Source organism: Thermobia domestica, chromosome 6 (assembly GCF_964235325.1).
Source record: "Thermobia domestica chromosome 6, izTheDome1.hap1.1, whole genome shotgun sequence".
In the NCBI taxonomy this organism is placed as follows: Eukaryota; Metazoa; Arthropoda; class Insecta; order Zygentoma; family Lepismatidae; genus Thermobia; species Thermobia domestica.
The window spans coordinates 34355013-34375943 of record NC_137459.1 but is presented as its reverse complement, the minus strand read 5'-3'; the positions used below and the strand labels follow the sequence as shown (position 1 = coordinate 34375943).

The window sequence follows — 20931 nt, the reverse complement described above, 5'->3', positions numbered from 1 at the left end:
ATGAAGTATATGTATTCTTTCTTTATCTTATACAGAATACACATACTTTAGTATAATGTACGTAAATAAGTTTATATAATAGTATATGAAGCATATGTATTCTTCCTTTATCTTATACAGAATACACATACTTTAGTATAATGTACGTAAATAAGTTTATATAATGGTATATGAAGCATATGTATTCTTCCTTTATCTTATACAGAATACACATACTATTTGTATTAGGTACCTTTCTATTTGTATAGGACGTAGAAATTAAAGGCATGGATGTAAGTTTTAAAAAATTTATTGTAAAATATTGACAAAATATTATATATAATAAAAAATAAAAAAAATATAAATATAATAAAATGAAAATGTAAAATATATAATAAAAAATTAAAATTTAGATATATAATAAAAATAAAAATGTTGATATATAATAAAAATAAAAATTGTAAAATATATAACAGTTGATTAATATAATGATATATACAGTGTTCTATTGATTGTACTTGATTAACAAAATAATTTAAGCTTTTGAATTATAGTATATACAATATATATATTATGAAAAAAAAAATATTTACAATATTTGTGAAAACTATTTACAATAAGATACAAATGACTTAAAATACAATATACATAATATATAAATACTATTTATAATATGAAAAAATATTATTTACAATATAAATTATTTAGGGCATGAGAGGCTGTAAAATATTTAAAGAATTTGATAATATAGCATACCCGGGAATAACATGTTAGAGTGTATAATTGTTACGTGTTTCCTTTTCATTCATTTATACCACTATTTATATTTTCCCATTTATTCATTTATTTACAGTTTTTTTTATATGTTCATTTTATTACATAGTAACAAGATATATACAAATATTTACAACCCATTCATGCACTCACACATTCACACATTTGCCAACCATTAGGCACGGTACCCAAAGGGTAATGTCCTGTAGTCAGTCGTGCTGTTAGGATTTAATCGTCGTCGTTTGTTGGATACCAGTTGATGGGTCTTTGTTTCAGGACGCGAAACGATGACAAATCCGCGCTTACGGGTAATCCTACCTGGGATGTTTATTGTTTTCCTTTCAATTTTTCCACGAATCAGGTTGTAAAAATGCTCAAAATTAATTTCTTCGCGTGTTCTATAATCCAAAGTGATACCCCGAATTTTATACACATAATCAAATTTTCCCGTCCCAATTTCTTTTAACCTATACGCATAATTTTTTGGCCCCAGACCTATAAATTTGTCTATTTCCCACCCCTCTTTTACTTCGTCGGTTAGTTCACCCAAGTAGGGCCCTAATGTAAGCGGAGATTTCTCATTACGGCGTTGTACAAACATGATGCTATCAGTATCACAATACAACACCTTATCGCGACCTACACTTGTCATCAAGTCATACAGTTTTAACCGTGCCCATGACGTAATAAACGCCGCAAGAACAACGTTTGAAAATTTCCAGGGCTTATTCTTATTTTCCGTATTATGAAAAGTAAGAATAAGATGTTTATCTCCGACGGGTAATACGCTTTGTACCTCGTACTGCGGTGCCCATAGATAATGCAAAAATTTTTCTGGTGTGTCAACAATTACGGATTGCGACAAGTCCGTTCTTTGTCCCCATTTCCCATAAAGCGAATTGAGGAATATCTTGGAGATATACCTCAGACCCGGGTTCAATTCAATATTATCCTCCATTAACTCTATGCCTTCATGGGCATAATAATCTGCTACGTATTTTTCTTTGTCTCCTTTGGTTTGACATGATGCAGGAAAACCTGAAGCCTCCTGTTTCATTTGGAGGAAGGAATTCACGTAGTTGCGGAACAAACTACGCGAATTACGATCCTCAGAACCGAACAGTTCGAATTCCCATACTTCAATAATTTGCAGAATTTTATATCCGGCCTTTAACGCTTTATGAAGTTCTGGGGTACAATACGTGTCTGTTAAGGCACGCTCGGCGTCGCAATGCATGCAATCATTGATACCTTCTTCCATACACGTGCGACATAAGCCAAACATAAGTCGTCCGTTACACGTATATGGGAGCACCGGAAAATACAAATCTTTTGGGGGCAAAATGGTGCATTTTACTAACCCATTGATACTTCCCACATCTGGGAAGTCCGGCCCCTTGTATATTTTTGGTTTACCTACGGGCATTGGTTTACGTGCCATTACCCAAGGATACAATGATGTTACATCATAATATGCAATGAACTCATCGGAAGTACATTCGTACAACGCATAGAAACACTCGGTCCGACCACCATGAAAACCGTCCTTGGGTACAAGGTGATCAACAAGATCTTTACACTGAGTTTTAATAAACTCTTGCAAACTCTTGTCATTTTTCACCATGTGGTCCCAATCACATTCCCACATTTCAACGAGATTAACACCTCGTTTTTTGAGGTAATTAGCTTTTATGATGGTCTTTTCGAAGCGATCTTGTAGGGATGTACTATCCTTAGAGGCAGAATCGAGACTGACGTGGCGCAATGCTGTAAAACAACGCTTACACCCGTGGAAAAAACATCCATGAAACTCATAAACTGTATTTGTTTTACTATCATACCCATCGACTTTATATTTACCAATACGCCTTTCCAATCCATTCCCTGAATGTTCAATTTTATTACCTTTGGTACGTTCTAAATACCGTAACCAATACAAAGCTTTTAGACTTTGCCGATCACGATGATCGAACCCATAAGGCGGAATAATTGGAATGACCTCATTTGGTAAATATAAGGACCGATAAGTTAAAATTGCCAAACTTGCAATTGTAGGGGAGGAAATAAAACACTGGATACCAGTCGTTTTTTCCTCGATTAAGTTCGAAAACTTAATCACAGCTTCTGCAAGAATCTTAACGTCATTCCTACAGTATTCCATCATCTCGTATTGGAGATCATACTCCTCGCCGCTTAAAGCACGTTTTTGGTGCCAGGCGATTAATTGTCCCCGTTCTTTCGGGCTGAGACTGTCTGCATCAAAATACTCTAAAGACGGAATTTTGCCTACATAATTTTGATTTTCGGATGTGTTAAATAAATATGGGAAATATCCCTTTCGCAAATTGCCAGATAAACCTAATGCTTCAGGGAGCCGGGACAATTTGACTCCCATATACAAATATGTGTCACGGAAATAGATTTTATTTCCAAGTCTCATTTCTACAATTTTTTGGCCCGTCATTATTACATCAGGTACAAGATCATGTTTTTCTATTAAGGTTCTTGCACAGAACTGCATGTCATAGTTACTTCCATTATGTGAAAGTACTATGATCTTTTTGAACATTGGCCGACTTATTAGCACGTGACTAATAAATCCGTCAATATCCTGGAAATCAAACTTACGGGATCCATTTTTATCTCCACACACAAAGCAGGGATCATCCAACTTTGTGTCTTTGCATTTATGGCAAATATTAATACAATTTACAAAATTCACGCAATGTTCTCGTTCTCCCCGTTCATTTTTGGGTAATAACATCGTCTCCACGTCAAACACAATGTACAAGAAGGTATCGACATGCTCAACTTTGGCAGCCTGAACAAAACAAATATGGTCACCATCCACATGCATGTAGCATGCTTTGCAGAAATGTTCACCACATTTGTGTTCAGACTTCCTATTTCGCATATTGAACATATCACCACAATCGGGACAAACTTTCTTTAATTCACACATTGTCTTGCCACGTGCAATTACATTTTTATGATTGGCAAAACACTCATGCGAAGGAAACAGTCGTAAACAATCATTACACTCGCGTTTAATATCGTTATTACAAGGCTCATGATATTTTTCACACGCAGGACACTTATATACACACCTATGATATTGTACATTATTATATCCTTGCAGACAATAGTGACAATAATTGTACTTGTCCAAAAGTGTAGTAATATTGGTAATCAGCTCATAATGCCCTTCTGTGTACAAAATTAATATTTGTTTGTTTGCATGAATTCCCGGATATATTATATTATACTCCCGAGTCATTTTGTTTTTCTCATAAATAACAATTTGATATTCGGGGGTTAGTTTGTTTTGGAATTTTTTCGCATCAGTAATAGTGCACCCATTTTGATGCTCAATGGTAACATCAGCATCATCGCACAAATCCTTGGCCTGCTTCAACAATCGCTCAGGATGATTCTTTAGCTCGTACACGTAGTTACGACGCTGATCAGCCCTACCCTTCCCGAGGATGATAGCCTTAGGAAGACAATAGACATTTCTTTCCATAGGGATGGTACACTTTTCCAAAAGCGTTGCATAATCCTCATATTTGGCCGATCCACGGGTTCGACCCCTTCCCTTGCGTGGATTAACAATATGGATCTTAAAATCCACCTTTTTCCCAAAAAGAAAATGTTCATTACTATTAAGCACGTTTTCAATGGTACGGAATAATACATCAGGGTTCAATTCCTTTTTAGGACGCCATGTCATGTACACCGGTTTGTTTAATTTTGACGCAGAACTTTCAATAGTAATACCGATGTACATATCATCATCGACGTCATTTAGCGTATGTTCTTGTACAAATTCAAATAATGAGCGAATATATGTTTGCGGGTCTTCGATTCCAGTAGTGCGCATACGCTCAACAGTAACTTCCTTTCCACGCAGACCAAAGTAAGGATAGTGCTTAGTTTTACTATTAACAATGCGAAAATAATCCCGTTTGCCTGCACCATACAATGTAGGTTCCAATGTAGAACATGTACTATGTTCTGGTGCAGAACTCGTACTAGCCCCTGGAAGAACACCCAATAACTCGTCAGAATCATCAACAGTTAAGCCTGTAGTCTTCCCTGCAGACACAAATTCCCTAAATTTTTTACGCGCTAAATCCCGCATGTTATTTTGACGGAAGAAGCCCACACGATATAAATCAACAATATCCTTTGCGGACTTACAACTTGTCAAAATAACAAGTGGGTCATGCCCAAAATGTTGCAATAATGCACGTATTAAACGCGCATACTGTTCGTTATATATACGGGTTCCTAATGCATGACATTGTGTCACCACCTCCCACGTAAAGAAAATCTCTCCTGCATCGTTGTATCCACGAGATTCCAACATCTGCAACATAGTTTTAATTGTGTTGGTGCCATCGTACGATCTAACAGATGCCATTGTTGAATCTAATTTAAACAAACAATTAATTAGTTATTTCACCTTATTATTATACACTAATTTATATTACTCAGATATTTTAATTTACTTTTATATGTAAACTTTAATTGACGTAATTTCCTAAATACGATATTTACACCTTGGAGTACAAAAACAAACTGAACTATGTTTCCACGTAAGATCAAATTTGTATATTTTCCAACCACTATTACGGCCAAAAGCTCACTTACACAGGTTCGCACAGTAGAACTGCTTCATGTAGAATAATCAATTAACAATTTTGAGCTTCTTATATACACGCAGATATGGATTATTCCCAAAATTTTATGCGAACTTTTCTGACAATAACCAACTTATAATTTACCAAGTAATTTCTTCGAAGATACTGTTTAATTTTATCAGCTAACAACACTTTCCGATAACTAATTGCACCCCGTAGTATAAACCAGGAACGTCTTTACAATTTCAATAATTCTTCACTACTGACTGACCGCTTTGTTTTGCCTGTCTTATATACACGAAGTTTTCCGAACATTAACGAAATTTTCCGAACATTAACGAATTTTTCCGAAGATTGCCGAAAAATACCAATCCTATATTAACACTGTTTATTGAAAATATAATTAAATGTTTATCGACAGATCCTGATAACTATAACTCCGTAAGTTTTTCACTTTACAGAATCGGCAAATCCACTCACAGTTTCCGATAACACTAAATGACAAAATCCTGTAATATTTATTTAACTGTCTTGCAATTGCAGCACACAACGTACAAACAGGAACGTCTTCTATACTGATTCGGCGCGGCCTGCTGCGCTCTATTTATACTTTCCGAAATGTAATCTCGTACCCAAATGCATTTAATTTGTAATCTCGTACCCAGATACACTTACTTTAAAGTCTCGTACCTAATCGTGTTCAGTTTGTAATCTCGTACCCAGATAATTTAGTTTGTAATCTCGTGCCCAGACAATTTAGTTGTAATCTCATACACAGACTGATTAATCATATATTAACGAAAATATTTTCTAAAGTAATAATGTTATTTTACAAACATGTATTATTTAAAGTTATGTGACGTTCTCGAAGATTTCCGAATTTAACCGAATGTTTCCGAATATTTAATTTTCACGAACATTATTATTTTCATATTTAAAAAAAATGAACATATTTGATGTGAACAATCCAATGAATAAAAATCATTTCAAAATAACTGGCAATAAAAATCCAAGTAATAATAAACAGAAACACAAATTAATAAAAATAACATAGGAAACAAAACACATCAAAGAAGAAATAATTTAGCAAAAATCAATTAAGAAACAAGGTTAGAAAAAGGTTTTAAAATAGTTTATGACCCAAAGCATCAGAACTTTATCAGACAAACAATATAGCAGAGATTTAAAGAATATACTGAATTAATCCACATAGGTTAGCAAATCCATATTTAATTAAGCCAATTATTATTAAACAAACAACAGCATAGAAACAGCAGATTTTAAAGATAATGCAGTTCTATTCAAAATAGCATTCAAATAATTAATTGTTACAAATTATAGTTAAGAAAAATTACGTATGGTTAAAATGAAAGTTCGATTACTTACAAATCATAGTTAAACACCAATCAACAGAGAAAATTTATTAAATAGGATTAGCAAAAATTAAAATAATTAAATCATATTAGGAAAAGCATCATTATTTAAAAGATCAATTACTAAATTTAAAATACGTATAGTTAGAGAAAGCATATTAAATTAACAAACAAAATAAGAACAAATAAAATAATTAATATGATAACTGTTCTACAGTATTCAATGAAATGCATCAACAAAGAAAACTAATATATTTAATAAATATTTTGTGACTTTCTATTATTCAATTTGTAAATTTTGATTTATTGTAACTATTTTTTATAATGCACTACTAATGAAAGTTTGTTAATTGTAATATTCAATTCTTCATAATTATGTTATTTTTTTGTGATTAATCTTATATACTCTTTATATTATAGTTTTATTAGATTAAAATATTGTTTTTATTATTTCATTTATGTAAGTAACAATTATTTTTATTTCTATTTATTAACAAGTTTTAAAGTTTAAAAAAAAATGTATATGAACACTTACCGCCGCTGGAAATCCTTATCTAAATGTTCTTAGATGTCAAATAAAATATGAGAAGTGATAAATTCACACTTGAGGATGAAACACTTGAATGCTGTAATAACAAAGAAAGACAATATTACTTTACATGAAATTATATTTCAGTATAAAAAAAAAAAAATTTGAAAATGTATATTACTAAACTGTAGAAATTAATTTGTAAAAATTTAACTATGTTGCATGCTACAAATTTTTTTTAAGTGGTGTTAACAAACTGCATGCTAAAAAATTTTTAAGTGGTGTTAACAAAACTGCATGCTAAAAAACTTTCATGTGAACAAAAAAATTTAACATTTGTTAACAAAAAAGAAAATGTATGTTGTAAACGGAAACATGTTATAAACTTTATGTTGTGCAAAACAAATGCATGTTCTCAAAAAATAAGTAATGCAAAATAATTCTTTCAAAGTAATTTGCATGTTACAAAATAGTACAGGCTTTCAAAAATAACTGATGTCAAATAATTCTTTCAAAGTAATCTGCATGCTACACAAGCTCAAAGCAGCTACGCTCTGAACTTGTAAATAATTCGTTTGCTGAGCAAACTCCTTGTTAACTTTAATTTGATCGCTTCTTATTAATTTAACCTCTCGTAATAAATTACTCGAACACTTACAGTGTGAACTTACAAAAAAATTCTTAAACACAAACTATTATGTAAGTTGTCAATGATACTTACTTTACTTCTGTGAACTTTGATACTTTGGAATTCTGAATTCCGCTGCAACTTTTACTCCAAGTAGTTACCTCCAATTACTTGCCCTGAAACAATGAAACATTACTAAGTAACACTTGTAATTTATTTTCCTAATCATTTTTATGATTCGCTTCTTATTTTTTTTTATTGGTTCGTATGCCAGAGCATACTCCTAAGAGCAGCTACGCTGCGAAATATTAAAAAGCTCGTAATAAATTACTCGAACACTTATAGAAAAAATTCTTATAGAAACTCGTAAGAGCAGCTACGCTGCGAAATATTAAAATATTTTATTGGATCATTTGCGTAGCAAATTCAACTTATTTATTGGGTCGTTTGCGAAGCAAACTCAGAACACTTGTAGTGTGATTATTTTATTCGTTCGTGTTATTTTATTTTATTGGATCATTTGCTTAGCAAATTCAACTTATTTATTGGTTCGATTTCTATGAAATCTCAGAACACTTGTAGTGTGAACCTACAAATAATTTCGAAAATACTAAGCTCGTTTTTAAAATATTTTATTGGTTTGTATGCCAGAGCATACTCGTAAGAGCAGCTATACTGCAAAACTGTAAATAACTCCTTTCTTACACAAATTCAAAGCAGCTACGCTGCGAACGTACAAATAATTCGTATTATTTTCAATAATATTCTTGCACCAACATAAATGGTCTATTTAAGTACAAAAGGAATAAAAAATACCTTTGGTAGCAGAAAATATCTTGCTCCTCTGGTACTTCTGGTTGGTACTTCTTGATACTTGTTAGTAGTACACCAGTAATAATGGTAACCTAAAATATAACGTAACATGTGTTAGAACATATGTTGTAGTATTAAACCTTATACCTAACTATATATATATCTATATTTACATTAGAGATACATCTATATCTACAACTATAACTATATCTATAACTATATTTATATATATCTATATCTATATCTATAACTATATATCTATCTATATCTATATCTATATTTATCTATAACTATATCTATATATATCTATATCTATAACTATATCTATATCTAACTTATATGTTAGTATACTATATGGTATGCCTAATATAAGATAGAAGAACATGATATTGAGTATATCTAAAGATATATATTTCTGAAATATGTATAAATCATTTGGTTCTGTTAGAATTAAATTTTCAAATATCAGTACTATAAGATACTAGGAAGAGGTGGCAGGAGATGTCAATGGCGTTTTGATAAGTTACGAGAAACCTAAAGGAAACATTTATAAAAAACGTCTACGAAAACAGAGTACAAAAAACAATACAAAGAAAAAACAAAGGCAGGCATAAGAAGAAAACATGCGTAAAGACAAAACAGCAAATTTGGATTATACACAAACAGAAAGCTTCTGCTATATACAGAAAGATAAAAGACATGTGATAGCTATGTCAAATAGTTTGGGTTAGGTTAAAGAAGTTATAATAGAATAACAGACAAACATCTTGAAAAAATACAAGTAGTAGTGCTAATAATAATAGTAAATAGCAGTAGAAGTCAAGTAAGAAAAAAATACTAAACACAATAAAATAGTACTCAAGCAGGTTAAGAAATATATAATGTTAGCACAATAAGGAACCCGTACACCACTCTTAAAATCATCTACAAAGAGGAGCACAATTGGAAATTCTAAGAGACATCTAATAATAGAATTGGTAACAGACATATAATAGCAAACAGGGAGGCAGAAAACTTTACAAATAGCTTAAGCTTAGTTCAGGATAGGAACATAAACTTGAGCATGCATTAGTTAAAAGCATCATACTGGTTTAGCATTAAGAACTAGCGAACTAATTAGTTAGCACGTAAAAGCAAACCATGAGCTTAAGTTTAGGAAACATTTAAAGCTTAGTTGTTGTTCTGTATGGTTGTGAATCATGGTCACTTACTCTGAGGGAAAAACATAAACTAAAAAACTAACTTTGAAAACAAGATCCTAAAACGAATATTCAGTCCTCGGAAATGGAAAATGGCGGAACTACATAATTTATATGGTTTACCCTGCATTGTTAGGATCGTCAAGTCTAGGTGAGCAAATCATGCAGCTAAAATGAAAGAACGCTTTCAAACTCTTGACTGGAAGACCAGTCGGAAAACAACCATTAGGAAGACCTAGGCACAGCTGGAAGGAAAATATTAAGATGGATCTCGCAGAGATTGGAATACAAAGTAAAAATTGATGCAAGAATAAAAGTCAGTGGAGAGCTTCTGTGAACCTCCGGGTTCCATAAAATTAGTTAAAGCTTAGCTGCGGACAAGATCTTAAAGTTTAAAATAATTCAAAACAAATTATTCAGATCATGACCGTATTGGTCTTTATTGTAAGTCATTGGCAATTGACGAATGAGGCAAAGCACAAATACAATAAAATAAATTTAGTTCAGTACAATAACAGCAAGAATAAAAGTAGCGGCAGCAAAGTAAAAGAGAAAATCATATAGTACAACAACAAACAGAAAGAAAATATTTAGCGATCCATACCATAGAGTCAATGAAGGACAGATATATATTACACAACAAGTAAGGTGGGTGGACAGAAGCAAGAATATGTTAGCATAGTAGGGAAAACCAAAGAAAGAGCGGATCAGGACGTAATTTATGTAAAATTGGAAGCCCATCAAAATTAGGGTAGCACACAATAAGTTGGAATAGCTTAGGTTACATAAAAAGTCGTCAGACTCAAGCAAGAGAAAATACTAACCTGTAAGAGATGGCTTGTTAATGGTACTTTACTTAGTTTTTTATCTACTTCATCATATTATTCTATAAAAAAGAGATAGACATACCTAAAAAAGAGAAATATTCAATAGAGATAAACCAAGGAAAGAAACGGGGAATTTAGAAGCCGATCAAGGAAAGAGTAAAATAGAAATAGGTACAAATAGTACAAAAGGTGAAATAGAAATCTAATAGCATTCTGCATAGAGCAAATAGGTAAAATAGTTAGAAAGAAACACAAAGAAAAGAAACTTTGATTAGAAAAAAGGGCATACAGGCAAAGAAAGAAAAAAAATAGGCATACATACTGAAGTTTACATGGTAGTAGAAGAAAGAAGGTTAGATTACAAATGGAACAAAAAATAGCAGCAAAGCAACAAGTAGTAATCGATACTCGATAGTTTACATACAACCAATAGTAGTAGTAATAGTAGTAGTAGTAGTAGCGGAAGTAGCGATAGTAGCAGTAGTAATAGTAGTAGTAGTAGTAGCGGAAGTAGCGATAGTAGCAGTAGTAATAGTAGTAGTAGTAGTAGCGGAAGTAGCGATAATAGTAGTAGTAGTAGTAGTAGTAGCAGCGGTAGTACTAATAGAGTATTAGTAGCAGTAGTAATTGTGGCAGTGGTAATAGTAGTAGTAGTAGTAGTAGTAGTAGTGGTAGAATACTAATAACAGTAGTGGCTAACAGTGGTAATACTAGTAGTCGATAGTAGTAGTAATAGTGGTAGCGGTAGTACTAATAGTAGTAGTGGTGGTAGTAGTAGTAGTAGTAGTAGTAACAACGGTAGTACTGGTAGAATACTAATAGCAGTAGTAATTGTGACAGTGATAATACTAGTAGTAGTAGTAGTAGTGGTAGAATACTAATAACAGTAGTGGCTAACAGTGATAATACTAGTCTGTAATAGTAGTAAAGGTTGTAGTAATAGTAGTAGTAGTAATAGAGGTGGTAGTAGTAGTAGCAGTGGTAGTGCTGATAGAGTATTAGTAGCAATAGTAATGGCAATACTAGTAGTCGGAAGTAGTAGTAGTAGTAGTAGTAGTAGTGAGAGTAGCAATAGTAGTAATACTAGTACTAGGGGGTAGTACTGGTAGAATACTAGTGGCGCTAGTGGCGGCGACAATGGTAATACTAGTAGTTGGTAGTAGCGATAGTAGTAGTAGTAGTAGTGGTAGTGGGAGTAGCAATAGTTGTAGTAATAATACGAGTTCATATAGTTTCAACGATCATGTGTTTTACATATATAAAGTATCTGTACTTCAAAACTTAGTTACTTAAGAACCCAAGGTAAATACATATGTAGCGGACTCAACTAATACAGATTTACTTTTAATTAGATACTTTCTGTTACATATACAATAAGGTTCCATATACGTAGACTCTCATTGGGTAAGCATTTATCTAATGTAGGGGTCCAGGGTAACCATTCTACTTTGAACTAAATTAGTGACTATTTATAAGAAAAAAGGGATGCCTAAATTTAATCATTATTATTGGTAAGCTTGAAAATGAATCTTTACAATGTATCAGCTATATTTTCTGACAAAATCAATGACTTGGTCCTATCTGCAAATATAAGTTGGACAAATAATGAACCGGTTTTTTCTTAGTTTCACATGTGTCAGTGTCTTGAACAATACTATTCACATTGAATTGAAACAAATGTTTCTGCTTCTATTGTTCATATTGACTACTCCTCATACTTTCACGAATATTAACAGCGTACAGTTTTTCCGTCTCTGATTATATTGAAATCTTCTAATTAAATGCGTATCCTAGTTAAAATTGTGTCCATTTAACTCGAATGTATGCCATACTCAATAGTAAAATTGTTGGGGCCAGTGCTAAAAATTCTTGGTTTCCTGTAGCGTTCTCATGCCAAAAAACAAGTGTTTTGTATAAATTGTAGTGAACAATCAGCGTAATCGTGTGTTTCCTTCCACTTTTTTATATACTTTTTCAACAACTTTCTTTGTAAAGCAAATCAATATAAAATCATTTCTCATAAGGGACCGCAATGGTTCAGTAAGCCAGTGGGTGTAGCCGAACGGTCTGAGGCGTTAGGCTGATAATTGTGAGGTAAAGCCAATTGGGGTTCGTGTCCCTCTGTAGTAGCAAGGGTGGAATTTTAACTGTCCTCAATGTTTCTGTGTTCGTGTCCCTGTCGTGCCTAGTAATTTTGAAAGTGGTTAAAGTAGGAAATAAGTCAGGAAGTTTAAAAGTGGTAAAGCGTTCACCTCTGGTGTTTCGGGTCCCGGGTTCAAACCCTGCTCCCTCCAAATATTTCAACATTTTCATGACAAACATTGTTTGGATTTATTTTTTTTTTTATAAATTGTGGTGGACAAACACAGTGTGCGTGGGTTTCCTCCCACTTCCTATATACTTTTAAGAGCTTTCTTTGTAAAGCGAAGCAATATAAAAACCGGCATAACCATGGGAACTCAAAAAAGATTTCATTTCATTTTTTCATTTTCTCATAATCACCATAAACTGAAAAATACTGATCCTCTAACAAGTACATACAAAATTTCCCTCTGCCCCAATCTTAGTGTCCGGTCTTAGTGTCCATGTCCGATCATAACAATTTTAAAATCTTATATAAATTGTGGTGGGACCCCACCCCGTCTTTGGCGTACATTTAAAAGAAAATTGGTGAGTATTCTACGAAAGTCATAATTGTGGGACGCTAAACTAAAATATGTCATCTCAGTATAATAATAAATTTCAAAGAATAAGTTGAAATATGATAGTATCCCTGGTTGTATGCAACCCAGCAGTACATAAGTGCTTATCTAGTCTACATAACATTTCAGGCACTTTTCTATTAAATATGTTTGGTATCGTTCCCTATATAGTTAAACCAGGTGTACGCTAAGCATTTTAAATGTCAAAATATACAAGTTACGACATGTCCTCAAATAAGTCATTATCCAAGGTAGCCCAAAAAAAAAATCTAAAATTCTCAATTCCAATTCTATATGTATTTCTGAGTATTGTCCTGAACATCTAACCAATCAACCTTACAAGTATTGAGGAGTGATATAACATTTCTCGCCGGCATCAAATATTTTAAGGAAGTTAAAGACTCTATTTGTTAATTAAGAAATTTCATTTAATTTTTTCTCCATCTAAACGATTTCTCATTTGTATTATCAAACGAAAATAAATATAAAACAAATCGGGTACGCTAATATTCAAATATTACTGTAAACAAGGCTGCGAAAAACACAATTTATGTATACTGTTCAACTTATTTTACACAAATACGGAACTAATAGCTAATTTGATAATTCTAATATAAAATTATGTTTCCAATAATATTAAAACTCAATCAGGTACAAATCAAATTTAGTTTCAGGAAATACTAGTTTCAATAAAGTCAAATAGTACGCTACAAACAAAATTCAAAAGTACTATAGCTCGTTGTATCTAAAATTATGTCTACGGACCCTGTAATCCTCATTATTTCTTAATAAAAATGTAATCTACAAACTAAAATACAATGTAATTAATCTAAATAGCAAATCAGTACAACACCTCCTTTATATAGTCTTAGTATTAATCAATTTGTCCTCATACCAAAATATTTCCTATATTTCTTTATTTGTGGGGAATCAGTGATAGAGTGCTTACTTCAAAGGCAAGTTAGGGCATTATAACAATGTCCATAGATTTTTCGGGGTTCTATCTATTTTAATGGGTCAAAATAATCACCATTTCCCTCATAACTTAGCAACTATAATTGCAAAAAATCGGAATTATTCCTCAAATCATTATAAGTGTTAGTTTTTCCTCAAGTGCCTTAAAACAATATAATGTAGTAAACAAAGTGAGAGAATTCTTTAAATTTGTTCTCCAAAACTTAAAAAAAAAAAAAAAAAAAAAACAAACAAACGTGTGTGCCGTCCGTTTTTAAAATTACTAACAGCCTTTAGAATCTCAAACCAAACAAAGCGGTACTAGTAATTCAATAATATATGCCTCATATAATTACACCGTTGAAGGTTCATGTCTCAAATAGCCATAACTTTTAAACTTATGTTTCGCCACCCATTAAAAAAGCAATAACTTAGTTCATACAGTCTATCCAATGTCGTTAAGTGTCAATATTAACTGTATTACGCTATTACATCAGTTATGAATCTATTCGCTTTGCTTCACTCTATGACATCCAATAAATTAAAAACTGTTATTTCGCTCTACGCGATTTCTACTTTCATTTAAGCTCCTCCCCATAAATTTAATTTTATATGCGTCCAAAAGAAATAACATCTATAAAGTATTAAGGTTTTCTCGAAGTATCATATACGGCTTTAGCACGGTGGAGATTCCCCATGTTACTTCCTGTGATTCAGGAATATAATAATAAAATATAGGTCCATGTCTCCTATAGCCTAGCTGTTAAAAGTAATAATAAAGCTTGTTCCTTACTAATCAATTAACATACACGTCCTAGTTATGGGAAACCCCGCAATGGGGGAGCAACGCTAAGATATGGCTCATATACCCACAGTTCTAAATGAACTCTATGTATTATCTTAAACTCTAAACGTAATTTTACTCAATAACCGTGAAATTGAAAAAGTACATTTTCGATCAGTTATAATCCAAAAGATCTAAGTGGGAAAATAAAATTCAATTACAAGGCTAATATAAAAAATAACATTACGGTCAATAAGCGTAGACTCCTCTCATTATGCGGTGTAAAGCATCTAGATGATAATGGAAATTATTCTACAATTACATCTCATGACTTGTCCCTAGCTGGACACTCTTTATTTTTTTTACTGCTATCAACTCGCTGGATACTCACAAAATTTTATAATTCAAACCCTTTAAACTTAATTATTCTGTCACGCAGCAATTCCTGTAACATTGGCAATGCCCCATTTCATATAAAGTCAATACTTTATACTATCGGTATGTAAAATCATCAATAAAAAGTTTAGTATTCGATGACTATAAGGAAACATCCTAAATGTAATTCACTAGACTTGACATCACAATTTAATGGTCATATTACAAAATAAGGAAAACAAACGTAATGATGATAAAAGGCACTGAAAAACAACCAAATAAGATAATATTCTTGCAATTAATCCTTTTTTCGCAAAACGAAGGATTTTCTCTTTATATATAATCTCAAATTGATTCCTAGTTAGAAAACCTTAAACACCAACGTGATAAATACGCATTTCACACTAGTAAACTCCAATAAATCACTTCAACAAATAATGTTTCCTACAACTTTGATTCAAATTCTGTACTGCACAATAATAAAATAGAAAATCTCCAAAACGGAAAACAAGTTTGAAATTAAGCTCAAGATGCGCAAAATTCCAGCTCATAATAATAATAATAATAATAATAATAATAATAATAATAATAATAATAATAATAATAATAATAATAATAATAATAGAGCTTCTTTACTGCTAAACTTTTTAGCGTATGTGCCTTCGGCAATTAATTCTTTTATTCCTACAAAGTAGTATTCAACTCTGCTTTCCATTGTTTATTAGTTTGTTCGTTTCATTTAAAAAAAAAAAAAAAAAATGGTGCTAAACAGGTCTATAAACTCAAGTACAATCAACATAGTGAAACAAATCTCTTTCAATAAAACAAAGTTTAAAACGAAATATCAATTTCATGAATCAATCAATCTTTGCAATATTTAATTCTATATTTTCTATGTATAAAATTATCTAAAGTTTTCTTACCTTAATTCTGCATAAGCGCTGAAACAATCTTCAATATCAATACACCTATCTGCAGAAATCAAACACCAAACTAGTACACCAATAAATTCTAATACGACCACACAATAAATCTTCTCTATACCAAGCGCAGTACTACCCAAATAATAAAACGGCTATGGTCGGTCATGTATTTATAAAGTCCTTCAATTCCGTCAAAGCATAAGTTCATTTACCTGCCCTCCCTTCTCCTATCTATGATTAGTTACAAAATATCTTTCAGCTTTCTACCGGTATGCTTATTTAAAAAAAAAAAAAAAAAAAAAGATAAAATCTGATTTCCTCATGCATTTTCATCAGATATAATAAATGAGGGGGTCAGTCTCCTGCCTTGTCCTAGTTTTTGGGTTAAGCAAACAGTTAACCAATTTATTTATTTTATTTCTAGCCAGCATGTTATTCCAAAATAAGATTGCACTTAAAAGAGAAAATTGTGGAAACCGTTTACTGATTACATGGCAATAACCTCTGTAAATAATGACCCCTGTATACATAGCACTTTCTTTCCTTAACTAGCATTCCATCAAAGTAAGCTTTAGTGGCCCTTCCTTTCAAATCGTCTATTAGTACACAATTAGAGGCGCCTTACAGACATAAATATCTTCACATAAGTAAATCTTAAAATATCTAAAGAGTCGCCATAAAGTGGTTCTTTAGATAATATCACTCATTGGGCCATCACTGCAGATAATATCATCTATAGGAGAAAGTCCCTTAGAGGTTCAAAAAATAGCACTAGAAATCAAAGCATGTTTTTATTACAACAGCTGTCGCTGTTAATCAGATATTGTCTACATTTATAACTCATTAACCGTCCTCATTTCAAAATACTTTATAGTTCTTGTGTATGATCTGTCAGGAAAGTAAATGTACACCTATTTTTCGAGTCTGGCATTCCTGCGCTCCATCCGTGGAGAGTATGAGAATTAAATCAATCAAATGTTTACTGAGGGGCAAAAAGAAACGCTTAATCTGAATAAGACATTGCAGAGGGGCACAAGCTGTGAATACGAATAGTGCATTGTGTAAATAAAGGACGACACCGAAAGAGAAAGCCAGAAACAGCTGTTAAACTTACAAAAAAAGAGTAAAAATTGTCGAAATGGGAACATAAAACACAAACACAACAAATACGCCGACAACTAAACGATCACTATGCCATGATCTTGGTGTAGTGGTTAAGGTGCTGGCTTAAAAATGCAAAGGACGCAAGTTCGAATCTTAAGCGAGGTCATTTTAAAAATTTTTGTTAATAATACATGCAACTCATGAGAGATGGTAAAAGAGGTCGTATTTAGTTTTTCGTAGCAATTATTATTGGTAATGTTTAGTACTGATAATACTTTTTGTCTTTGCGTATTGCTTTTATTCTTTTCTTCATTTCCAAAGAGAAGAATATCCGAACAAACGCCACCAAAATTCCTCATATTTTTGAATGTAAACGCCATTTGCAATTAGTGAAGAATAAAAATTGAACGTTCCGATGTAGCTGCAAAAAGTAAAAAGAAAAACATGGGAGTGGACCATACTCATGGTTATTAAAAATACAATTTCTACATGTCTTAAACCTCCCGACCACGTTTCTACGTTAGCAAGTAAGAGGTTTGTGTTTAGGTTAGGTTGGTCAATACGTTTTGCAAAGGGGCCCGGTTTAGCTCTGACGCACCACAGGTGCGAGAAGGGAGAAAAACACTTTTTCTCTCTCCCTCTGTGTGTCTACTTATCTATCTATTTGTATATATATAACGCTATTTGTGAATGCCATAACCACCCTAATTTTCAGCGGATTGAGACGAAACTTGGCACAAACATTAATTGTTGAAATATCTTGATGAGTTCGTTAACCAGAATAATCAGATGAAAATGTTCAAAATGGTGGCCCTTCAAACTCTTAAAAAGTTCCAAAGGAACCATATTTCGCCCATAAATAGGTATTCAGAAAGTTTGAATAAATTTTTCTCTTTTACTGAAATATTTGTGTGCAGAAACTTATTGAATTATTGGACCCGATTAATCGCCTAAAGAAGGTTCACGCCCTTTCGCTACGGTCAGGTTTTTTTTTTTTTTTTTTTTTTTTTTTGCAGGAGGGGGTTATCTTCCTATTGGAACAAGATGATTGTTACTGATGATATGAAACTACACATTGAAAGTGAAGTAACTTGTGTAACGTGTTATTTGAAAGAATAATATAATAAATGTGCATTCCTCTAACACAGAGAACTCATGTATTTCGAGTTCGGGAGCCTGAATGGCGAGTTGTGTTATTTGATTTGCTTTTTAGTAACACATTGCATTGCAAATAAAGGTAGGCAACATTAGTGGTAAGTAAAACAATAATAATAATAATAATAATAATAATAATAATAATAATAATAATAATAATAATAATAATAATAATAATAATAATAGGTGTTGTTTGTGGCAAGGCAATATCTTCCTCAGTTCTTCTTCAAACGTAATGATTGTAACGCCATATCTCCCTTACAAACAAAATATTAGCAATTTATATCGAGAGAACGAGAAACTGTAGAGCGATGGGAGCAACGTTGGACAGTATGCACTCATAGTACTCAGAAAAGTAAGCGATTTCAATGCAAAATGAACGAAGAGTCATTGTCATGGGTAGTCATGGGGCCACGGCAGAGCCCTCTTTAGGCAAAGTGTCAATAACTTATATCGAGAGGTGATACTGGGATGGGACCAACTTTGGACACCGTTAACCCATAAAGCGCATCGAAAAAAGTAGGGGGGGGGCGCCAGCCAGCCTTACTTATTTCCACATAATAATATAAAATTATGTTGTCGAAATACACACACGAGTTAGCTACTAATATTTCATATTATTATTATTATTATTATTATTATTATCGACAGCGTCTTTTCATTACGTGTGCGTGTTTGACATGAAGCCAAAGAGAAGATCCATCATTCGTAGAAAGAATAATAGTCAGTTACTTTAACTGTGAACGACAGCGAAAAATACGAAAAGAGTGGACTACCTGTAGCGTAAAGAAGCAATATTTTCTCTCAAATGGATAAAAAATCAAGCCGAGATTACTTCGAACACGCATGGACGGCGCGAAAAGCCAGTGCTTTGTCCACTTTTTTTTAACTGACTCACTGAACGTGTTTCAGTAACTTACTTATTGCTAATTTTACTTGCTTCACTCGTTTAACTTGCTTTTTCTAATAACTTATAACGACAGAGACACGAACACAGAAACATCGAGAACAGTTAAAAATCATAGATGCTCTCCCGCCGGGAATCGAACCCGGAACTCCATACACCAAAGGCGCACGTGCTAGCGACTAGGCCAGCGGTAAGGGCACCACTCTCTCCCTGTGTCGTTAGGGATTACGACCACTGTCTTGCCAGCTATCACTTCTGTGGATTGTATACTATGATCACATGTTTCTTCTCTGCTGCAAGAGTAAAATCTACAGTATATGTAATACATGAGGTATTTAGACCTACATGCTCTTCATATAATGTAATAAAAGGGTCATGCTGGGAATAAGAAAAAGAACATTCCTTGGACAAAACGGAAACTATTGGCATCAGAAATATTTATCTACGAGGCATGCGCAGTAGTATATTTCAGAATAGTTACTGTTTTGTTCAGTAAACGAAGAAAGGGGTATAAAAAAGCAAATATGTCGCGTCAACGAGATCGACCAGATTTGACAGGGGCGGAAGCAGATGTATAGTAATACAACAACTTCGCCCAGTTGATACGAGCCGAGCCGGTTGATATCACTACCCGAGTTGGTCTTCTGCTTGGGCTCAACAATTCGACCGTGCAGGTCTCAGCCTTAATTTTAAGAACTACAGTATAATTTTAAGTACTACAAGAAAAATACCTTTGACTCGACTCGGATTGAACTCGAGTCGAGTCGAATTTTGGCTCGACTCCTGCTCATCCCTATTCGTATTTGTATTTTGTTTCCACTTCAACAATTTCTACTCTTTTTTTCTTCGTTTACCTATTGTTTCTGGATTTCTCTGTCGGTGTCGTCCTTTATTAACACCATGCACTATTCTTATTCCCAGCTTGTGACCCGCTTCAATGTCTTATTCAGTTTAGGCTTTTCTCCTTACATTGACTTGACATGTGATTGATTTAATTCTCACTTTCCACGCATGACCGGTGAAAATGTTTTATTATTATTATTATTATTATTATTATTATTATTATTTTTATACTATTGAACTTGCACGGCGAAATTACTGTATAATACGATATCATTTCAGTAATTTTATTCCATTGTATGTTATTTAATTTATTAATGGGCACTAAATTGTCTCCAGTTCAACGAATAAATTAACTACGGCATGCACTTTGGTGGAAATATCATTACATGAACATGTTTGGAACGAACCAATAATCTTAT

At 32.8% G+C, this 20931-nt stretch overlaps 1 protein-coding gene across 2 annotated transcripts; it reads right to left on the bottom strand.

The window, feature by feature from the left end:
- Window positions 1–463: 463 nt before the first annotated feature.
- On the bottom strand, window positions 464–17021 carry LOC145687923 (uncharacterized). Of its 2 annotated transcripts, XM_081761483.1 has the most exons (5): window positions 16504–17021; window positions 8743–8831; window positions 8020–8102; window positions 7305–7395; window positions 464–5184 (listed from the first exon to the last, which is right to left on the bottom strand). In XM_081761483.1, the coding sequence occupies exon 5, from the start codon at window positions 5174–5176 to the stop codon at window positions 929–931; it is 4248 nt and encodes a 1415-aa protein (XP_081617609.1). In that variant the 5' UTR covers window positions 5177–5184; window positions 7305–7395; window positions 8020–8102; window positions 8743–8831; window positions 16504–17021; the 3' UTR covers window positions 464–928. The 2 variants fall into 2 exon arrangements, with proteins under 2 accessions (XP_081617609.1, XP_081617610.1); XM_081761484.1 differs by lacking the exon at window positions 8743–8831.
- Window positions 17022–20931: the final 3910 nt, after the last annotated feature.

Bases quoted from the DNA above. Each gene is read 5' to 3' on its own strand.
- LOC145687923 (XM_081761483.1), bottom strand. From the start codon at position 5,176: ATGGCATCTGTTAGATCGTACGATGGCACCAACACAATTAAAACTATG.